The sequence below is a fragment of the Solanum dulcamara genome, chromosome 7 (genome assembly GCF_947179165.1).
Source record: "Solanum dulcamara chromosome 7, daSolDulc1.2, whole genome shotgun sequence".
Taxonomy (NCBI): domain Eukaryota; kingdom Viridiplantae; phylum Streptophyta; class Magnoliopsida; order Solanales; family Solanaceae; genus Solanum; species Solanum dulcamara.
Genome location: NC_077243.1, coordinates 21968002 through 21991453, shown reverse-complemented (window position 1 = coordinate 21991453; position 23452 = coordinate 21968002). Strand labels below are relative to the sequence as shown.

The 23452-nt window shown below is 35.0% G+C and overlaps 2 protein-coding genes across 2 annotated transcripts; both read left to right on the top strand.

The window, feature by feature from the left end:
• The first annotated feature begins 292 nt into the window (after window positions 1-292).
• On the top strand, window positions 293-1714 carry LOC129896381 (uncharacterized). Its single transcript, XM_055972261.1, has one exon. It carries the CDS (start codon window positions 293-295, stop codon window positions 1172-1174), a length of 882 nt encoding a protein of 293 aa, XP_055828236.1. The 3' UTR covers window positions 1175-1714.
• An 822-nt stretch (window positions 1715-2536) lies between these two features.
• Window positions 2537-7261, top strand: LOC129896377 (pentatricopeptide repeat-containing protein At5g66520-like). Its single transcript, XM_055972258.1, has one exon. The coding sequence runs from the start codon at window positions 5419-5421 to the stop codon at window positions 7039-7041; it is 1623 nt and encodes a 540-aa protein (XP_055828233.1). The 5' UTR covers window positions 2537-5418; the 3' UTR covers window positions 7042-7261.
• The last annotated feature ends 16191 nt before the right edge of the window (window positions 7262-23452 follow it).

The following is a 23452-nucleotide window of genomic DNA, read 5'->3' as shown; positions in this document are numbered from 1 at the left end:
ATTGTCATCACTGATACAAGTCTGTGATGTTAAAGCAGTTATTATTCAGCTTCATTTCCTCTATAAATACATAGTGTAGCTATTGTATGTAGATTGCCTTTGATATTCATCTAATACAAAAAAGGAGAAGTTTCTCTCAGCTTTCATGTACTCCTCTAATGGAGATTTCTTAGTTCCTACCATTTCAGATCAGATTTCTTCACGGTATTAGAGCTTCGAATCAATCAGTGATTCAAGCAAATTCAATCAGTTACAGTTTATGAAATTGTGTGCTCAGAAACTGTGAAGAACAATGGTGAGCACAAATACAATGGATGATGTAGAGAAGCAACGTAACCATCCTCTTCATCTCCTTAACTCTGATACTCCAGGGATACCTTTGACCACAAATCTGCTCACAGGAGTTGAAAATTATACAATATGGAGTAGATCGGTGCTGCTCAATCTGAGAGCTAAGAGCAAAATTGGATTTGTCAAAGGAACCTGCAAAAAGAGTGATTACAGTAGTGATTTGGAAGAACAATGGGAGAAATGCAATGCTTTTGTCCTATCATGGATTGTTCATTCAGTTTCGAAGGACCTCATGAATGGGATCATGTATGCATCAAATGCAGCAACTGTGTGGGCAGATCTAAAGGAAAGGTTTGACAAAGTTGATGGATCTAGAGGTTACCAATTGCATAGAGAGATATGCACAATTGCACAGGGAACTTCATCTGTTTCAGCTTATTTCACGAGTTTAAGATTACTTTGGGCTGAGTTTGATGCATTAATTGCACCTCCATCATGTGGTTGTCCCAACTCTAGAGAGTATGTAGGACATTTGGAGTATACGAGACTGTATGCATTTCTGATGGAACTTAATGAATCATACAATCAAGCACGTAGTCAAATACTAATAATGATCCCCTTGCCATCAGTCAAAAAGGCTTACTCAATGATCATGGCTGATGAGAGTCAAAAAATCATAGCTGGTTCATATTCAGGAGGAGATATGGGAGAATCTTCTTCAACAGCTTTGTATGCTAGTAAAGGGAAGGGACATGTGAATGAACATCAGTTAGCTAACTCGTATGGTGCAAAGAATGCAGGAAATGCAGGAATGACACATGCATATATGAATGAGCCTTCAATAGCAGCACTTTATGCAGGAAAACCAGCATTTTATAACTAAGGGAGAAATTTCAACTTACAGTGTGAAGTTTGTAGAAAGAAAGGACACACTAAGGAAATATGCTACAAAGTCATTGGTTATCCATCTGACCTCAAGTACAAGAGGAGATCAGGAAATGGAGGGGGCCATACCAGAATGGCTAATGCAGTTGAACACAATGATCCATTTGGTGCAATTGTAGGATCTGTGCAGGGACAGGATGCTGACTATCAATTTGCACCAGGACCTGCTTTCACAAAGGAACAATACAATCAGATACTGAACCTGCTGAGCAAAGGTGGAGCTCATGAAACAACAGGCAATGACATGACAATCAACATGGCAGGTACTAATACTACTGCTTTTGTACCACAGAGTGACAATGAAACAGCTCTTGCAACATCTACTAAAAATAAGGAATGGATGGTGGACTCAGGAGCTACCAAACATATCACTTCTAACATAAACAAATTGTTAGATGTATCAAAAGTACCTGAGGGAAGTAGAAACAAAGTCTACTTGCCTAATGGACAATGCACCACAATAATCAGTACTGGTAGTTATAGATGGAACACTGGGGAAATTTTGGGAGATATGTTGGTTGTGCCTAACTTCAAGTATGACTTGTTATTTGTATCACAACTCACTAGACAACTAAAGTGTTCTGTCAATTTTTTTCTTGAGTTCTGTGTCTTTCAAGACCTCTCAACTGGGAGAGTCAAGGGGATTGATAAAGAGTTTGGAGGCTTATATCTGTTGGTAGAACATACTTTTAAACCACTGATGAATGAAGAGGTCAAGTTGCTGCCAGTAAAGACTAATAAAGTGGAAGAAGTCATTTGGCACAGAAGACTAGGGCATCCTTCAATAAATGTGCTAAGAAAGCTATCATTAGCAAGCAGTAAGCATAATAATGTTGCTAGTGATGAATGTATAGTCTGTCCCCTAGCTAAACAGACTAGACTTGTTTTTCCTATGAGTTCTACTAAAAATAAGCATGTATTTGATATGATTTATCTAGATGTCTGGGGGCCATACAAGGTTGCCACTCATAGTGTATATAAATATTTTTTGAGTCTTGTTGATGACTGTTCCAGGATGACATGGTTGTATCTGCTCAGGCTAAAAACAGATGTTATTGCTGTATTAAGAAATTTCCTTTTGATGGTGAAAACTCAATTCTCTTTTTCTGTTAAGGTGTTGAGATCAGATATTAGTGGTGAATTCTTCAACCAAGAATGTAAAATGTTGTTTGAATCATTGGGTATAATACACCAAAGTAGCTGCCCACACACTCCTCAGCAGAATGGAGTGGTGGAGAGGAAACACAAGCATATCTTGGAAGTTGCTAGAGCTATCAGGTTTCAAGGTGGAATTCCTATAAGGTTTTGGGGTGAATGTGTTTTGTCAGCAATATACTTAATAAATAGATTACCTAAAACTGTGTTGAAAGGGAAGTCTCCATTTGAAGTCTTTCACAAGCATAAACCCGAACTTGATCACCTGAGAATAATAGGTTGCCTATGCTATGCAACCAAAATTATTAAACATGACAAGTTCTCCCCAAGAGCAACTGCTTTTGTTCTCATGGGCTACTCTATGACACAGGAGGGTTATCTACTCTATGACTTGCAAGACAAGAAGTTTTTAGTAAGTCGAGATGTCATTTTCAAGGAACATGTGTTCCCTTTCACTAACCTGCAGGATGGACAATTACCTGTATCTATTGCACAACCACAAGTGACTACAGATGTCCAGTCTAATGATCATACTACAGATGGCACTATGCCCACTGAAGGGATGGAATCAAGCCATGATGATACTATTGCAGATGATGATGTCCTTCCTGATCCAATTATTATTGATTCCCCTGATATTGACCATGTGGATCCTCCTCATGTCATCAGAAAGTCCACAAGATCTGTTCATCCTCCAATCTGGCATAAGGACTACATTACCACTACCAAGAGTTCTGACATACAGCAATCCCATTCTATGGACAACTATATGTCTTATGCTCAACTTTCACCATCCTATCAAGCTTATCTGTGTAAAACTTCAGTTCCCTTAGAACCTAAGACCTATGAAGAAGCTTTCAAAGACAACAAATGGATCTTGGCCATGCAGGAGGAACTACAGTCCTTGCAGGACAATGGTACATCGGAGATCATTCCTTTGCCTCATGGCAAGTCTCCCATTGGATGCAAATGGGTGTTTAAGATCAAATACCAAGCTAATGGTGAGGTTGAGAGGTACAAAGCAAGACTGGTTGCCAAAGGGTACAATCAGATTGCAGGGATAGACTATCAAGAGACTTTCTCAATAGTTGTGAAGATGGTGACAGTCAGAATCATCCTTGTACTTGCAACAACTGAGAATTGGGACATATATAAGATGGATTTCTACACTGCATTCCTGCAAGGTGATCTCTCTGAGGAAGTGTTTATGGAATTGCCCCAAGGACTACATGTTCAGAAGAAGCAGCAGCAACCTGTAGTTTGAAAGCTTGTCAAGTCCCTCTATGGACTTAAGCAAGCTTCCAGGCAATGGAACTTCAAATTGACTGAGGCTCTAGTGACTTCTGTTTATGAGCAAAGCCACCTTGACTATTCCCTTTTCACAAAAAGAAAGGGAAGTAGTGTGGTAATGATTCTGGTATATGTAGATGACTTGATCATTACTGGAACTGATCAAATACTAATCCAAGAAACCAAGAGTGTGTTGCACCATAACTTCAAAATCAAGGACTTGGGGCAGCTCAGGTTTTTTCTTGGGATTGAATTTAGCAGGTCCAAGAAGGGAATCTTGATGAACTAGAGAAAATATGCACTGGAGCTCATTTCTGAAGATGGCTTAGCAGCAGGAAGGACAGCCTTGACACCACTTGAATGCAATGTGAAACTGACCACAGTTGATCATGATGATGGTGAGCTGTTTGTTGACATCCACAAGTATCAAAGACTGGTTGGCAAGTTCTTGTATCTGACCATAACCAGGCCTGACATTGCATACACTGTCCAAACTTTGAGTCAATTCCTATAGAAGCCTAAAATTCAACATTGGGATGCAGCTTTGAGGGTGCTTAGATATATCAAAAATGAACCTGGCCTAGGATTACTCATGTCCTCTGAGAAGAGTATGAAGCTCACAGGTTTTTGTGATGCAAATTGGGCTGCATGCCCCAATACAAGAAGGTCAGTTACAGGTTACTTATTAAAACTAGGTGATTCCCTCATTTCTTGGAAGTCTAAGAAGCAGGCCACTGTCTCAAAGAGCTTAGCAGAAGCAGAATACAGAAACTTAGCAGCTCTAACAGCAGGAGTGGTTTGGACCACTAACTTGTTCAAGGAGCTGAGGATCACAATTGAAAGGCCTGTTGCCATATTTTGTGACAGTAAGGCAGCAATACAAATTGCTACCAATCCAGTCTTCCATGAAAGAACTAAGCATATTGAAATTGATTGCCACTTCATTAGAGAAAAGGTAACTAGTGGCTTGATCCAGTCCATCTACATCAATACCAAGGACCAGCAGGCTGATCTACTGACCAAGGCACTTGGGAAGACTCAACGCGACACACTATTGTCCAAACTTGGAGTCCTGAACATTTTCAGTACACCTAGTTTGAGGAGGAGTATTGCAGATGATGGAATTGGATGTTAGTAGGATTAGATTCCACAATGTTAGCTTGCACCTAGTCTCATCTAATTATATCCAGAATAGTTAGTTAGAGTTTGTTAGAATGTGTTAGAGATATTAGAGTTAGTTATGCAGCTGTCATTGTCATCACTGATACAAGTCAGTTATGTTAAAGCAGTTATTATTCAGCTTCATTTCCTCTATAAATACATAGTGTAGCTATTGTATGTAGATTGCCTTTGATATTCATCTAATACAAAAAAGGAGAAGTTTCTCTCAGCTTTCATATACTCCTCCAATGGAGATTTCTTAGTTCCTATCATTTCAGATCAAATTTCTTCAGTATCTTCCACACCTTGCCACTGCATTAACCAGGACCAGTGAATCAACATTCTAATAACAGTAGGGCATATGAGTATCATATTTCCTACTAAAAATCTCAAAGCAATCAAGTTCTTACTTCAACTGTGTTCAACATTACATTTTCCGGTGTCGTTACCAGTCAAACCACCTTAGAGCTCAGGGCAACTCGATCTTTTATCCCAATTCATATTATTCAATTATTTGTTTATTGCTCATTTCTTACTAGTTACTTCACTAGAATCTTGAATGTTGGAGCTTCGAAAATGATGGAGTTCCAACGGTTAAACTTGAAGAATAAACTAGCATGCTTGCTTGAGAATTGCAGGAGCATGAGAGATCTCAAGCAGATTCATGCCCATATCACTACATCCCCTCAGTTCTTCATCACTGACCGTTGGTTCTTAATCTCTCGCCTTATTTTCTTCTGTACAGTTTCTCAATCAGGGTCTCTCAGCTATGCTGACACCGTATTCAGACTCGTTCCTCGAAAAACTCTCTTCATTTACAACGCCATGATCAGAGCTCACGCTTCAAGAATCCATGACCCCAATTCATCTCAGCCCTTAATTTTGTACAAACAAATGCTCTTTGATGGTATTTCACCGGACTCTATTACATTTCCTTTCGTGTTAAAACATTGCGCCAGCAGAGTTGAAGAATTTGTCGGACCAAGTGTTCATTCCCATGTTGTTAATTTTGGGTTTCACAGTGATGTTTTTGTACAGAATTCTTTGATTACTCTGTATTCACAATGCGGGTCAGCAAGCAATGCACGGAGGATGTTTGATGAAATGTCTAACCGGGATATTGTTTCGTGGAATTCTATAATAATTGGGTGTTTGAGAAATTCAGAGCTGGATATGGCTTTAGAATTGTTTAGGAGAATGAAGAAAAGGAATATTGTCACTTGGAATTCAATTATCACGGGGTTCGTACAAGGAGGTAGGCCAAAGGAAGCTTTAAAATTCTTTTATGGAATGCAAGTTTCTGGTGATGATATGGTTAGTCCAGATAAAATGACAATTGCTAGTGTGCTCTCAGCTTGTGCTTCTCTTGGCGCGGTTGATCAGGGAAGGTGGGTGCACGATTACTTGAATGGAAGCGGAATGGAGTGTGATATGGTGATTGCGACAGCATTAGTCGATATGTATGGAAAATGTGGGAGTGTTTCTAGAGCCCTTGATGTTTTTAGGGCAATGAAAAATAAGGATGTTTTGTCATGGACAGCTATGCTTTCTGCGTTTGCAATTAATGGGAATGGCAGGGAGGCTTTCGAGCTTTTCTTGGACATGGAAACGGCTGGAGTGAGACCTAATGCTGTGACTTTTACTGCGTTGCTGTCTGCTTGTGCTCATTCTGGCCTTATAGAGATAGGCCGCTGGTGTTTCCGTGTGATGAGGCATGCTTATCACATAGAACCACAAGTCCAACACTATGCTTGCATGGTTGACATTCTTGGTCGAGCTGGTCTCTTTGATGAAACAGAAGGACTAATCATAAATATGCCAATGGAGCCAGATGTTTTCGTATGGGGTGCACTACTCGGTGGCTGTCAAATGCACCAAAATTTTCAGTTAGGAGAAAAAGTCGCCTGGTATTTAATTGCTTTAGAGCCTCTGAACCATGCTTTTTACGTTAATCTTTGTGATATATATGCCAAAGCTAGAAGGTTTGATCATGTGAAGGAAATTAGAGCCTTTATGAAAGAAAAAGGGATTGAGAAGACCGTTCCTGGCTGCAGCACGATTGAAGTTAATGGAGTTGTCTGCGAATTTTCTATAAGAGGATCACCTCAAGTTTTGATGACGGAAATAAAGTGTGTCTTAGCTAGTTTGATTGATGAGATAGGAAGTAGTAGTAATATGAGCTTCGTTTTTGAATGTTAAAGAGAGTTTTATTACCAAGTGAACAATACTTATTTGGTTCTTCAGAGCATGGCATTCCATCTGAGGACATGAGAGTCAATACTTTTCATATGCCAAGTGGTGATCTTGTTTTTGCACCAGTCCAACTGATTACTGGTTAGGGCTTTCACGGCCTGCTTTGCCTTCTAATTGTTCATGCTCCAAAATGAAAAAAAGAAGAAGAGAGGATTATTGCGTCCAATGTGTTGGGTGATCTAGTTTACAAAATAAACAACAAATGTATAGGTTTTATATATTATAATATATGTATACATAGAGACACACAAAATTGAATGAATAAACTACTTGTAAGATAATGATCATTTTTTAGTTTGTTTTTATGTATACCCACACATGCCTCATTAGGAGACTTGACTGAATAAATCAGTCCTAGCTTGTATAATAGAGAGCATTCTTCCTTCAATCCAAGCGGCTTCTAACAAATCCAAGCGGCGATCTTCTTTCAATGGGACAAATGAAGAAGATGCTCCATAGTCACGATCCAATCCATCGGGTCGTGCGGGCGCCCACTCTAAGACCTAAGTAGGAGAATCCTTAACCTCTTATATGAAATAAGTGTTTCGAAAGTTAAAAAAAATTTAAATAGTAAGCCAAGAATTTCCATTAAGCCTGTAATAACTCAAGAACTCAAGTTTTATACAAGATACTGTTTTAACCCCCAGGGATACTAGTCTAAACAGGTACAAGAGTTCTACGAAGTAGGACATAAGATAAATGAAAAGACACAACTCCAATCATAAGGGAGGAAAAATAGAAGCTGCCGGAGGATTGTCTTTGCCTTCACTTAAGGAACTCCACCGACTCTGAACCCAGACTATGCCAAGTGGCATAACAAGAGTAGTATCAGTACAAACAACACGTACTGGTAGGTATCATCGGTCAATCTAATACCCACCGCATAATTTATATAGAAAAATAAGAGAGATCATAAACAATAAGCTTTATATGCTGCCCACTTTAATTTACCACTAACTCCCTACTCTCACCTACTCATAAGGCAACACAACTATCACTAGCCTTAACCTGTTTACCTTACCAACATGACCCAATCATCCCACAAAGAACACCTCTTAATTAGCTCTAGCCTTCATGTATCAAGTACAACGACCTTTACCACCTGATCGATCCTAATGAGAACAACTCTCTGCTAACAAGCAACCTCCCCTCTTAACCCGAGGGTATAGAATAGCGCAATATCACAGCATGGCCTCAGAAGATTTTGGCAGTCTTACCCATGAATGAGCCTATACTAACTCTCAGCCACTAATAACCACCACAGATGCAACAAGGTTCTATAAAAGTCTTACATTTTAGTCCATTAGCAGTTACACTTACTATTCCGCAGAATGACAAATATCATCAGGTACTCTTGTGGGACCTTAGACAACTTGGCCCTCTCATGGGACCCAAACTCAATCATATATGTGTCAGAATGTGACACTCGATCTAAGAATCTGTCGGAACGTGACACACGATTCAAGTACGTGTCCGAACGTGACACTCGATCCTCACAACAATAAAAATCCACATTTACAGTTACAATAAATAAATATAATCAATGCATATACAAGTACTCAGACTATTACACTCAATTAAGATAATCCACCAACCTATAAGGTTTATCACAATCTTCCCATTATTTTCTTTCTAGCATATCCGTACAATTTAAGAAAGTTACAATCACACACTGATATCAATACGGGAGTACAATTGCCAATACCTCAAATTCGTCACATAACTTTCTTACCCAGGTCACATTAAACTTGGCCACTGAAAACACCCATATTCCTGTTCATGACCCTGTTCAAGAGCCCAATAATGAAACCTCTTCCTTACAACCCTTCATACTATGCAACAAGTATATATTTAACTACTCAGATTAGAGAAAGCCTAACCTACCTATGTGCCAAGCAACAGTGGAGACATAGCGTAGATCCAACCCCTGGTTTCGAATGTTTGACGGGCAAGATAGGTCTGAATTCTATCGGTTGGAACCCTTCCCATGCTAAGATTTCTTCCCCTCTTCTTCCCAAGTCAAGAGTAGTCTTTGGAGGACTTTTGTAGTAGCCGTAGCCTCTAACTTCCCTTTTGGAAGAAGTGGGAAAATAAGAAAATCACGACCTAAGTTCTGTCCTATGATTTTCCGCTTTGGCATCAGGTATCTCGCTAGAGTGGCGGCATTGTGGTGGAACTATCCCGCTCTGGTGGAATTGTGGGGACCAGTTGACTTATCTCTCTTGCGATTTTTCGCGCTCTTAAATAACAACGGTTCGGGTCGTTACAATATTAATGTCACGCCCCGAGAGGGTACCCTAGGCGTGGCCAGCACTCAGAAACCATCTCTGGCTTCCGAGAGAACCACTTGGTCTCATTACTCATTTGTTCATCAGCGGAAGACTTAAGAATACTAATGTGGGCTTGTCATCATCAATATTAAAAAAAATGATAATTCTTAGAAGAAGTAGTTTCTAAGGAGAACTACTCGGATTACGTCATCAAACTTTGTTTATGAAGCCTCTAATACTCTTAGATGGTGCCAATGACATGTCCATGGCTACCTCAAAAGAAACATCACACTCAACAATAATAAAAGGATAAGGAGTTCCTTCGAATACAAGAAGGACTCACCAAATAGCCGAAAAAAAATGATCTTCAACGATGCACCTATTGAGGATCTCTAACACTTGTATCTGCATCATAAAATGATGCAGGTCGAATGACGTCAGTACGTGGAATGTACGAGTATGTAAAATGGCAGGAAGGTAAGGACAGATATCAAGAAACTCCTCTCAAGAAAACTCAGCTCAGAACTCAACATCATCTCAACATCAATATGTAATGCAAGTTTAAAATATAATAATAAAAATAATAGTAATAAGCAATGCTTACTCAATTGGGAGTTTCTCTAACCGACAACCATCACTTATGAGCTAGCGATGATACAACGAAGCGATGTCGTTGCCACATCCATCCAATACCTTGCCAGGGTAAAGGACATCACCATCTTGGATCCACTCATCAAAGTCCTCTTTTTGGGACTTAAGAGGCATAGCCTCCATCCTACGCTGGCTACGTAGTTCTGGGGTTTGAGTCAATTAAACTCTTACCCAACTCGGTGCTCAATACTACTCCCAAAATATGTGCTCATATTAAACTCATCATCTAGTCTCATTGGACTTTAATTTAAATCATCAAACTCATCTCATTTCATGTTCATCAATCATTATACTTCCAAAAACATCATTTACATCTCATCAAAACATCTTGCTCAAAATATCATTTTCTCAAATTCATTCAAATTCAACTCTTTTGCTCTTTCAAAACTCAATAAAATACATATATAGTATTAATTCATATAACTTTCTTTTTATCAATGAAAATAATAAAAAGCCAACATCTTTACTCAAAACATGTGTAAAAATATTCATGAACATCAAATCAATTAGGATTCATGGGAAAGTAGCCATGAACAATAATTCCAATAATATGAGAGATAACAATAATAATAATATTAATGCATAAATATATCAAACTCAATAGAAGAAGAATTAATTTATTTAGAATTCAAGATTTGGATAAAACTCGACTATAACTCAATTATAATAAATTAAAATATTGAGCGCATGGAAGAACTCAATCCAATGCTATGAAAGCCTTACATACCTTAAATCGGAAGCTTTACTTCGAATTGGAACACTCTTGGACCCCTAGCCTTTTCTTCTCGCCGGTTTATTTTGTGTACTACCCGGAGTATAAGAATCACTAGAGTAGTATCTTTATACTACTAAAACTAAAACTATATTTGAGAAGGAGTAAAGAAGTATATAGAGAGAAGAGTTGCTTAAGAAAGCTTGGTGAATAAAATGAGGAAATAAGGTGGGTATTTATAGGTGTGGAGGAGGGACCTAACAATAAATAAACATAATCATAAAGGATGATCTTGAAAATTCAATGGAGAATTTTGATGTCATGGATGATGTCAAATGGTTCTAGATCTTTCTATGGTAGGTGAGATGAAATCTCTTTTAACGGAATATCTGTTTTCGAAGCTGCGTTTGAATAAGATAAATTCCTTATTAGGATTTGGTGTCTTCATAAGAATTGTAGATATAGAAGTCTAGTTTCAGTTAGTTCAAGAATCATCCAATTTAGAGCATTCTACATCGAGATATGAATTTTATTCTACAAACACTCCATTCCGTCACAGCACTATGTCTTGCAAAGATCAATTTATTTGATCTACTTAAAATCCGAATCTTAAGATATGTTCTTCATGAAAGTTGTAGGTAATAATGTTGTGGTTATTCAGAAATTTGAATCACCTAATTTGGACCATCCTATGAAAAGTTATGCCCAAATTACTTTAGGCATGAGAGAACATAATCAAAATACTTTTAGAACATGATCAATATACTTTAGAACATGATCAAAATACTTTAGAACATGATCAAAATCTTTAGGCATGAGAGAACATGATCAAAATACTTTTAGAACATGATCAAAATCTTTTAGAATATGATAAAAATACTTTAGAATATGATAAAAATACTTTAGGCATGATAGAACATGATCAAAATACTTTTAGAACATGATCAAAATACTTTAGAACATGATCAAAATACTTTAGTCATGAGAGAGCATAATATAATCAAAATACTTTAGTCATGAGAGAAATAATTATGATCAAAATACTTTAGACATGAGAGATCATAATATAATCAAAATACTTTAGTCATTAGAGAATATAATTATGATCAAAATACTTTAGTAATGAGAGATCATAATATGATAAAAATATTTTTAGGCATGAGAGATCATAATATAATCAAAATACTTTAGTAATGAGAGAAATAATTATGATCAAAATACTTTAGGCATGAGAGATCATAATATAATCAAAATACTTTAAAACATTTTTATGTCTTCATATAAGGACCTTTCATAAATCAAAAAAAATTTAATGCATTTAAGAGCCAACATAAACTAACATAAGATAGGTGATTAAACTTCAAATATTTAATAATCTATGCAATTAGAATCATGATATGAAAATCCATAAAGTTTCATGCTTGAATTACATAGTTTTTTTGATAATTTATTTGGACTTCATGAATGAAAGGATTAATGAATCAATAACATTTTAAGGGGTGTTACAATTAATTTTGGTATGAATCATGGTTCAAATTTGAATGAATCTGCTTTATGATTTTGATTTATTTTATGGTTTCACAAGTTAATGAATCAACTGTATGATATTGGTATGAATTAAAGTTTCAAACAAATATTTATAAACTGTTTAAGACTAATATTTTTTCATAACTACTTGTGTATATAATTGGTTCATAAACTGATTTTTATTGTTCAAATTTTTTGAACTGGTCTACTGTATTAGTTTTGTATGATATGCGATTTTTAAAAAATAAAAATTTTCAATTGCATTATATTGATATATATTAGATTTCAAGAAATGTGTAAATTTGGATCTGATGTATAATTATGATTTAATTTGTGGTTTCAAGCAAATGTTTATAAATTGTTTAAGATTAATTGTGAACAACAGAAAACATCATTATGAATTTTACTCCAAACCACTTTATAAGGATCATTTTGAAAACACAATTCATACCAATATAATACGTTCTTTAATTTATTTGATAAGCAAAAAATCAAGGAACTAAATGAAAAGAAATGCTTGAAAGAACATATAATAAGAGCTTTATGCTCTCTAAACCAAATTCAAATGCACAACATTGCCATTAGAAGAAAAAGTGTAAGAGAAAATATGTATTTGAGGAATAAAACAATAGGGATAGCTGGAAATGTAAGATATGTCAGTTTCTTTTAAAAGATAATTATTAATGAATAATTGTCTTTTCATATGCTTTCATATTTAGAATTGAATTTAATGTGAAAATTATGTTGCTTAAAAGAGTGTTATGGTGATAGTAATTGAAGAGAGATATGCAGGTTACAGTTTTTGTACAAAAACGTTACTAAAACTTATAGGTAAAGTATTTTCTTGAAGAGTTAAAAAGTCATTCAACTTTTATAATTAAGAAAGTTGAAAGTGTTATAAATTAACTAACTCGACAATTAATAAAGAAAAGGAGAGTAAGAGAATTTAGAGAGAGTAGAATTGATATTCTTGTTTTTGTTTCTGTGTACTCATATGCATAATAGCAGTGGCCTTTTATAGCCACTGCAGGCAGAGAATTAGCATGTTGAGGGGACATATATGAGGGAAATAAGGGGAAAAGAAAAAGGGAAAGGGACAGAAAGAAAGGAAAAAAGGAGGTTAGTGGAATATCCACTTTCTAATACTCCCCCTTGGATGTCCACGTGTAATGTACCTCAAAAAAATTACAAGAAATAATTTACATAGTTATTCTGAACATCATAGATGTTGTGTGCCTCGTTAAAACCTTACTAAAAAAATCAGTGGAAAAAAGCCTAATGAAGGAAAAGAGTACACACATCTGGTAATACGCCTTGATTGCTGCCTCATTAAAAACCTTGCCAGGAAAACCCAATGGGACAAAAACCTTGGTTAAGGAAAAAAGAGTGCAACGCGTATTTTACTCCCCCTAATGAAAACTTCATTTGATATTTTGGAGACGACACATTCCAACCTTATATCTTAGCTTCTCAAAAGTTGATGTTGGTAATGCCTTTGTGAATAAATCTGCAAGATTATCACTTGAATGAATTTGTTGTACATCAATATTACTATTCTTCTGAAGATCATGTGTGAAGAATAATTTTGGTGAAATATGTTTCATTCTGTCTCCTTTTATGAAGTCACCTTTCAATTGAGCTATGCACGCGGCATTGTCTTCAAATATAATTGTGGGTACTTTAACATCATTTTCCAGACCGCATCTTTCTTTGATGAACTGTATCATCGATCTCAACCACACACATTCTCTACTTGCTTCATGAATTGCTATTATTTCAGCATGATTTGAAGAAGTAGCAATAATGGACTGCTTTGTAGATCGCCATGATATAGCAGTTCCTCCGTATGTAAATAGATAGCCTGTCTGAGATCGAGCTTTATGTGGGTCTAATAAATAACCTGCATCTGCATAACCAATAAGGTCTATGCAACCTTTGTTAGTATAAAATAAACCCATATCAATAGTACCCTTCAGGTATCGTAAAATATGTTTGATACCATTCCAATGCCTTCGCGTTGGGATGAATTATACCTTGCTAGCAAATTAACAGAAAATATTATATCAGGCCTAGTTGCGTTAGCAAGATACATAAGTGCACCAATAACACTGAGATATGACACTTCAGGACCAAGAATTTCTTCATCCTCTTCTGGAGGTCGAAACTGATCCTTTTCCACTTCAAGTGATCGAACAACCATTGGAGTACTTAATGGATGTACTTTGTCTATGTAAAATCTTTTTAAGATTTTCTCAGTGTAGGCAGATTGATGAACAAAAAACTCCGTCTGCTAAATGTTCAATTTGCAAACCTAGACAAAGTTTTGTCTTTCCAAGGTCTTTCATTTCAAATTCTTTCTTTAGATATTCAATTGCCTTTTGGACCTCTTCGGGGGTTCCAATGAAATTTATGTCATCAACATAAATGACGAGTATAACAAACTCTGATTCCGTTTTCTTAATAAAAACACATGGATAAATAACATCATTAATATAGCCTTCATTTATTAAGTACTCACTTAGGCGATTATACCACATGCGCCCTGATTGTTTCAGACCATATAATGATCTTTGCAGTTTTATTGAGTACATCTTTCAAGATTTATTACATGCTTCAGGAAATTTTAATCCTTCTGAGATTTTCATGTAAATTTCATTATCAAGTGAACCATAAAGGTAAGCTGTAACTACATCCATTAGGTGTATTTCAAGATTTTTATGTAAAGCTAAACTGATGATATATCGAAATGTTATTCCATCCATAACAGGTGAATATGTTTCTTCATAGTTGACTCCCGGTCTTTGAGAGAATCCTTGTGCAACAAGGCGTGCCTTGTATCTTACAATTTCATTTTTCTCATTTCGTTTTCGCACAAAAACCCATTTGTAACCAACTGGTTTTACACCTTCAGGGGTTTGGACTACTGGTCCAAAAACCACACGTTTAGTAAGTGAGTCTAATTCAGATTGAATTGCCTTTTGCCATTCTAGCCAATCACGTCTACGTCGATATTCTTCAACGAATTTAGACTCAAGACTTTCACTATCTTGCATGAGGTTAAGTGCAACATTATATGCAAAAATATTATCAATCGTGATTTTAGATCGATCTAAATTTATCTCATCACCGAAAGAACTTATTGAAAGTTCTTCATTCACTTGAGTCTCGGGTTCACTGATTTCTTCAGAAATATCAGGATTACTCAAATCTTGACCTTCTTCAGGAGGTTCTATTGTAGTATCATCTTTATTATTTCTCATGCTTCTCTTTCTAGGATTTTTATCCTTTGAACCCAACGGTCTACTACGCTTCTGGCGTGTTTGGGATTCAGAAGCTATGATACTTGTAGATGGTCCTTTTGGGACATCAATCCGGATAGGTACATTCACTGCAGGGATATGTGACTTTGTTATCCGTTTCAAATTAGTAAATGCATCTGGCATTTGGTTTGCTATTTTCTGTAAGTGGATGATCTTCTGGACCTCCTGCTCACATGTGCGGGTGCGTGGATCAAAATGTGATAGTGATGAAACTTTTCACGCAATTTCTTTTTCTTTTTCGGGTTCCTTTTTCTCTCCCCCTAATGGCGGAAAAATTGTTTGATCAAACCGACAATCTGCAAATCGAGCAGTGAATAAGTCTCCAGTCAATGGTTCAAGGTATCTAATTATGAAGGGTGAGTCAAACCCGACATATATGCCCAACCTTCGTTGAGGGCCCATTTTTGTACGTTGTGGTGGTGCTACAGGCACATATACCGCACAACCAAAAATTCTTAAATGGGCTATATTTGGTTCATGACCAAATACTAATTGTGACGGAGAGTATTTATTATAATGTGTCGGTCTTAGACGTACAAGTGCTGCTGCATGTAAAATAGCATGACCCCAAACAGTAATTGACAATTTTGTTTTCATTAGTAGAGGTCTTGCTATTAATTGTAGGCACTTTATAAATGACTCTGCAAGGCCATTTTGAGTATGAACATGAGCAACATGATGTTCAATTTTTATCCCAATTGATAAGCAAATAATCATTAAATGCTTGGGATGTAAATTCTCCAGCATTATCAAGGCGAATTGACTTAATTGAATAATCTGGGAATTGCGCTCTCAATCTTATTATTCGTGCTAACAACTTCGCAAACGCCAGGTTGCGAGATGATAACAGGCACACATGAGACCATCTAGATGATGCATCTATTAGGACTATAAAATATCTAAACAATCCACTAGGTGGATGAATAGGTCCACATATATCTCCATGTATCCGCTCTAAAAAGCCAGGAGATTTGATACCAACCTTCAGGGTCGATGGTCTGGCAATTAATTTGCCTTGATAACAAGCAGCACATGAAAATTCATCATTTGTAAGAATCTTCTGGTTCTTTAATGAATGTCCAGTTGAATTTTTAAGAATTCATCTCATCATTATTGATCCAAAATGACCTATTCGATCATGCCATAGCACAAATATATTTCTATCAGTAAACTTCTGGTTTACGATCATATTTGCTTCAATTGCACTAATTTTTGCATAATATAGGCCAGATGACAGAGTTGGTAATTTTTCCAAAATATATTTCTGGCCTGAGACACTCTTGGTTATACCAAGATATTCAATATTCATTTCATTTAATGTCTCAACATGATATTCATTTCTGCGTATATCTTTAAAACTTAACAAGTTTCTTGGGGATTTAGAAGAAAATAGTGCATCTTCTATAACAATTTTTGTCCCTTTAGGCAAAATTATAGTAGCTCTTCCAGAGCCTTCTATCATTTTTGAATTACCAGAAATTGTAGTAACATTAGCTTTTCTTTTAAGTAAATTGGAAAAATATTTCTCGTCTTTAAATATAGCATGGGTTGTTTCATTATCAATTACACAAATATCCTCGTGATTTATCATTGATCCAAACAAGATTTGAGACATTTCCATATTTTCTTCAATAAGAAATAAAATACGTATTAGCACATGGTATATTATACAAATTTTTATTTATTTACATTGATTAGAAAAATACAAACATCATATTTAATACAGATAAAAAAAATATTTACATATTATTAGTCCTGTCAATATTCATATTTTCGTCTGGAAAATTAAAGAAATCAACTACATCCAGATGCATAGGCTCAATATTATCTTCTGAGATAAAATTTATCTCTGGATTATTTTCTGCCCTTTTTAATGATGCCTAATATAGCTGAATTAGACGTTTTGACGACCGACAAATCTGCGACCAGTGCCCCACACCTCCACATCTATGACATATTGTTTCTGAATTATTCTTCGGTAAAACTTCTGGCTTTTTACCCTGCCTTTTATATTGCTGGTTATTTCTCGGTGCCAGCCGAGAATCATGATTAAAATTTCTTCTTTGACTACGACCACGACCACGATCACGACTGGGGCCATGGCCTCTTTCTCGTTGGTTAGAATTTGCCTGATTCACTTCAGGGAGTGGCAAAGAACCAACTGGCCGACTATCATGATTTTTCATTAATAGTTTATTATGTCTTTCAACAATAAGAAGGTGAGAAAGTAATTCAGAATATTTTTTAAATTCTTTTTCGCGATATTTCTGCTGCAGAAGCATATTCGCGGGTGGAGATGTGGAGTATGTCTTTTTAAGTTTATCTTGCTCAGTGATCTCTTCTCCGTATAAATTTAATTGAGCTATAATTCTAAATAAAGCAGAATTATATTCAGTTATATTTTTGAAATTTATTAATCTCAGATTTAGCCAATCATGACGAGCTTGTGGAAGCATGACCAACTTCAGGTGGTCATATCTTTCTTTTAAATTTTTCCACAATTTAAGGGGGTCTTTTAATGTAAGATATTGTAATTTTAGCCCTCGTCAAGATGGTGACGGAGAAATATCATGGCTTTAGCACGGTCTTAATTGGATGCCATATTGTCATCTTTAATGGTGTCTGCCAGACCCATTGATTCTAAATGAATTTCGACATCAAGTGCCCATGATGAGTAGCCTTTTCCAGAGATATCAAGAGCAGTAAATTCAATTTTGGAAATATTTGTCATTTTATAAAAATAAAATTAAATGAAACTCTTACCACTTTTGTTACCTTAAAAATTAGCCGGAACCTCATGCTGATAACGTGTTATAAATTAACTAACTCGACAATTAATAAAGAAAAGGAGAGTAAGAGAATTTAGAGAGAGTAGAATTGATATTCTTGTTTTCATTTCTGTGTACTCATATGCATAATAGCAGTGGCCTTTTATAGCCACTGTAGGTAGAGAATTAGCAAGTTGAGGGGACATATATGAGGGAAATAAGGGGAAAAGAAAAAGGTAAAGGGACAGAAAGAAAGGAAAAAGGAGGTTAGTGGAATATCCAATTCCTAATAGAAGGACATTTTTGTAATCCAATTTTAAACTTAATATCTTCCCACTTTTAATATAATACGATAAAGTAAAGTCACTACACATCTTTCCCATCATACTAAATTTAATTATTCAACTTCGTAACTCTAAATCATAGCTAATTATCTTGTGTGATGTAATCAAGTTAGTCCAATAAGTTCATTATTGTTATGAAGATGGATTGTCCACCTTATGAAAGTGGATTGCATGAAGGTGGAATGTCCATTTTATGGAAATGAATTGCCCACCTTGTAGATATCATTTTCACATTATTTTTTTCATCCCTATAAAAGCCATGTCTTGGCATTGTAATATGATGAACAAGAATAACAACTTCATCTTCCTCTCTCACCTTCATATTTCCTACTTCTAGAATTGTGAAGTTATTTAATATTTTGCTTCTCTATTCTCCTCCTACTTACTCTAAAATAGTTTGCCACAATAATTTTTATAACAAGTTATCAGTACAAAATTTTAATTTTTCAGAAAATTAACTTCTATGTCAGGTATATCTACTAAAGAAATTTAATTTTTTAAGTTGTTTTTGTTACTTTCAAATTAATTTTTATCATGTCAAACTTGTCAAAATTGAAATTTATGGCACTTGATATTTCTGGCAAAAATTATTTGTCATGGGTACTTGATGCTGAAATTCACCTTACCACTAAGGGTCTTGGTGATGCTATAATTGAAGGAAATACAACATCAAGTCAGGATAAAGCAAATGCTATGATTTTCATTCGTCATCATCTAGATGAAAACCTGAAAATGGAATACTTGACAGTGAAAGATCCACTTGAATCGTGGAAAGACTTAAAAGGGAGGTATGACCACCTCAGGGTAACGGTATTGCCAAGGGCTCGTTATGAGTGGATGCATTTATGGTTTCAAGATTTTAAAACTGTAATTGAGTATAATTCTGCTGTATTTAGAATAACTTCCCAATTAAAATTATGTGGGAAAACTATAAATGATGAGGATATGTTAGAAAAGACACTAACTACTTTTCATGCCTCTAATGTAATATTACAGCAGCAATACCGTGAAAAAAATTTTAAAAATACTCTGAATTGATCTCATGCCTTCTGGTGGCTGAGCAACATAATGTTCTTTTAATGAAAAATTATGAAGTCCGTCCCATTGGAATTGCTCCATTACCGGAAATAAATATGATAAAAGCACATGGCCAATCTGAAAGAAGACAAAATCATGGCCACAATAATGTGCGTGGACGTGACAATGACAGAAGACGATTTAATAATCGTCGTGGTGGTGGTCAACATAAAAGGGAAAACAATATCAGTTCTCAAAATGGTCCTTCAAAAAGTAACTGTCATCGTTGTGGCATGAAAGACCATTGAAAAAATGAATGTCGAACGCCTGAGTATTTTGTAAGACTTTATCAAAATTCTTTCAAAAGAAAGGCAAATAGAAGTGATGCCTCTTCTTCTAATGCTCGGATAGAGTCACACTTGGCGTTTGAAAATAATATTGAGGCAAGACCTTTGAATAATGATAATATTGAAGCAAATCTGACTTTAAGGGATGATGATTTTAATGACCTCAATAATATTACTCATTTGGAGGTTGAAGATTTTTTTAAGGATCTTAATTTAATTTCATGTTTTTCAATATGTTGTCATTTTTATGTACTTTGAATTATTGTGTTTTTATGTTTATGTTTTTAAAAAAATAAAAATAAAATTAGGGCCACATTTTAATGATAATTGTATATTGTTTATTACATTATGCTATTTTATAATGTTGTAATTAATTATTATTGGTGTGCTATTATTTAATCTTTATATCATATTGTTACTAAAAATAATATTCGTTTTATTTAATGTCATTATACTAATTGTTTATTCTTGTTGATGTTTTAGACATTAATATTATATAATGATTGAATTATTTTTGTCAATAAACAAATTATCTATACATGATGAATAATATTATATTAATGTTTTATAATTTTATTTTTTTTATATTTATTTTAATATTTATGTATAATATTTATTTAAGGTTAATAAGTATATTCTGCCACAAACTTTTTGAATTCTAAGTTCATTAAACTAATTCACTAGTAAATCATTAATTTAAATAAAATTATGTTTATTATTAACGTGTTGCACCTCAGTTTGTTAATTCTTATAATATGGTACATTAGGTTCATATTATCAATCATTTTTTCTGTGTTACAAATTCATTACAATATAATTTCATAAACTAAATTATTGTAACATTCATCATAATTGAATCCTATAATTTTTTTAAAATTCTAAATTACCATAATTTAACTTTTTTTTAAAAAAGGGAGACTTATGTTTTTCTAGCAAAATTGTTACTTATTTTATTTCTTACAATGTATTATTTATTTTATGAAGATAAATAAATTTCTCAGTCTTCAATTGGATTCAAGATAAATAATGGAGATATGTGCCTTTTGGATAGTGCCACAACTCATACGATATTAAAAAAAGAAATATTTCTATCATTTGATTATGAAAAAGGCCTATGTCAATACAATATCTGGTAGTACAAAATTGATTGAAGGTTCTGAAAGAGCGGCCTTATTACTACCTGGAGTGTCACGACCCAACCCCGTAGGCCGTGATTGGTGCCCGAGTTGGGCACCCAAACATACCCTTATCCCCAAATTAGCATATTAATCGAATAAACATAGATAATGATCAGAAGGAATCTCTAAATAGATCACAAAAATAGATATAACGCACGAAGGCCGATAGGCCGTCACGAAACACACCAAGCCCAAACCATATATACAACATAATTCTGTCTACAGACCTCTACAAATGATAGCATAGTCATAAGATGGGATAGGGCCCCGTTGTACCCCTGACCAACATATCCAAATATACAGAGATAAAGTAAATACCAAAATACAAGCCCCGAACAAGGAAGCACTGTCAACAACGTAGTAGATGTCCTAAACAGGCGGCTCAGCAAAACGAACGTCGGTACCTGCGGGCATGTAACGCAGCCCCCGAAGAAAGGGGGTCAGTACGAAAAATATACCGAATATGTAAAGCATGCACTGTAATATATAAAATCATAATCTGAATAGTATGTGCAAAACATGAAATCAACGTTTAGAATTTCAAAATGCTTATCAAAATCTCAAACCATATATGCACAGACATATGTCATATCCGGCCCCATTATGGACTCGGTGAACAAAGTGTGGTCGCCCTCCCATCATCGGCACCACGGCACAGTATAACACTAGAGTAGGGAACATCTTCATAACAAATTATATCATATCAGATGGTCATATTAAATCATATTATATCATATCATATCACAAACATATATGTACATGGCACAGCATAACTCCATGGCATAACATTTACCACCCCATGTACATGTCATACCTGCCCCCTCACGTCGGGACACGGCGAACAATGCAGAGAAATACGCACGAAAACATATCCTGACCCAGGCTCAGTGAAAGAGTGGTTACCGTATACACGAATAGAGTAGTGAAAAACTAAATGCAATTTAAATTACAAAACATTTATACAGACTCGATGGCATAATTTCGATAACAAATCATAAAAGGAAACTTGAATAATAATAATAGTACAAGTACTTCCAATATCACAATAGTCTATGTAAAAAATAGTATTTTCCGAATCATCTCCGTACTTTCAAATATATAATGGGAATTAACGGAATAATTATTCATATAATATTAGGAAGCATAGCAAAGAGTTTCTTTCAAATTCTATCTACCGTAATTCAAACGGAATAACAAAGAAAAATTTGGAATAGTGGGGCCCACCTCGGTCAAATAAAGTGGCGTATACAAATCACGTGCATTAGACTTCATAACCTTATTTAGAAGAGTTTTCAGGTATTCGGAATTCATTTGTGCAAAATCTAGAAGTTTAGACAATTTTTCCAAAACTATTCATAATTACCTAATTCAATTCTATTGAATAGAAAAGGGAAATTTTTGAGCGTCGATTCCGAAGAGTAGAGTGATCCCCGAGGTTCGTATTCACTCCTATTACATCTAGGACATGCCAAGAGAAGAAAATGTAAAGCTTTACATACCTTTTTGGCCTTTTACAGTTGTCCAAGTTCAATTCCCGTTTCCTCCAAAATCTACAATTGGTCACATTTACCAATTACTATTTATAAGACTTTAAGAATTCAATTTTTTTCAATACTTGTCTATAAAAATTTCGGCAGCATCTCCCCTATATATATGTCAACCCCGAGATTACAACTTGGCCACAATATCAACAACCAAGCCAACAACAACACCAATTCCATCGATAATCAATTTAAACACACCATAACATAATTTGGTGTAATTTTCCAATTAGTGCAACAACTTTCAACCAAACTTTGCATTTCCAAATAAATATGAGTATCTTATATCCATAATTAATTTCAATTCATTCCAACATAAGTGAAAAATATTCCAAGTAAGCTATCCAATTTTTATCAATTCCATATTTCACTCAAAAATTCTATAAATACAACAAAAATATTATAATTCATTTTCTTCCTTCAACTTCATAATCAAATTCATTTCCTTCTTTCAACTTCACAATCAACAACAACACTCCATACTTTTAATAATTTACCTCCATATTCTTATAATATCATACTCAAATTACATAATTCCTACAAACTAGTTTAATACCAACTTACACCATTTAAGTTTCCTTATATTCCAAGAATTACAACAACAACTAACAAGCTATGCAACCTTAATTTTTTTCCATCTCATCACCTAACTCATATTTCCAACTTCAATTAATTTCATCCA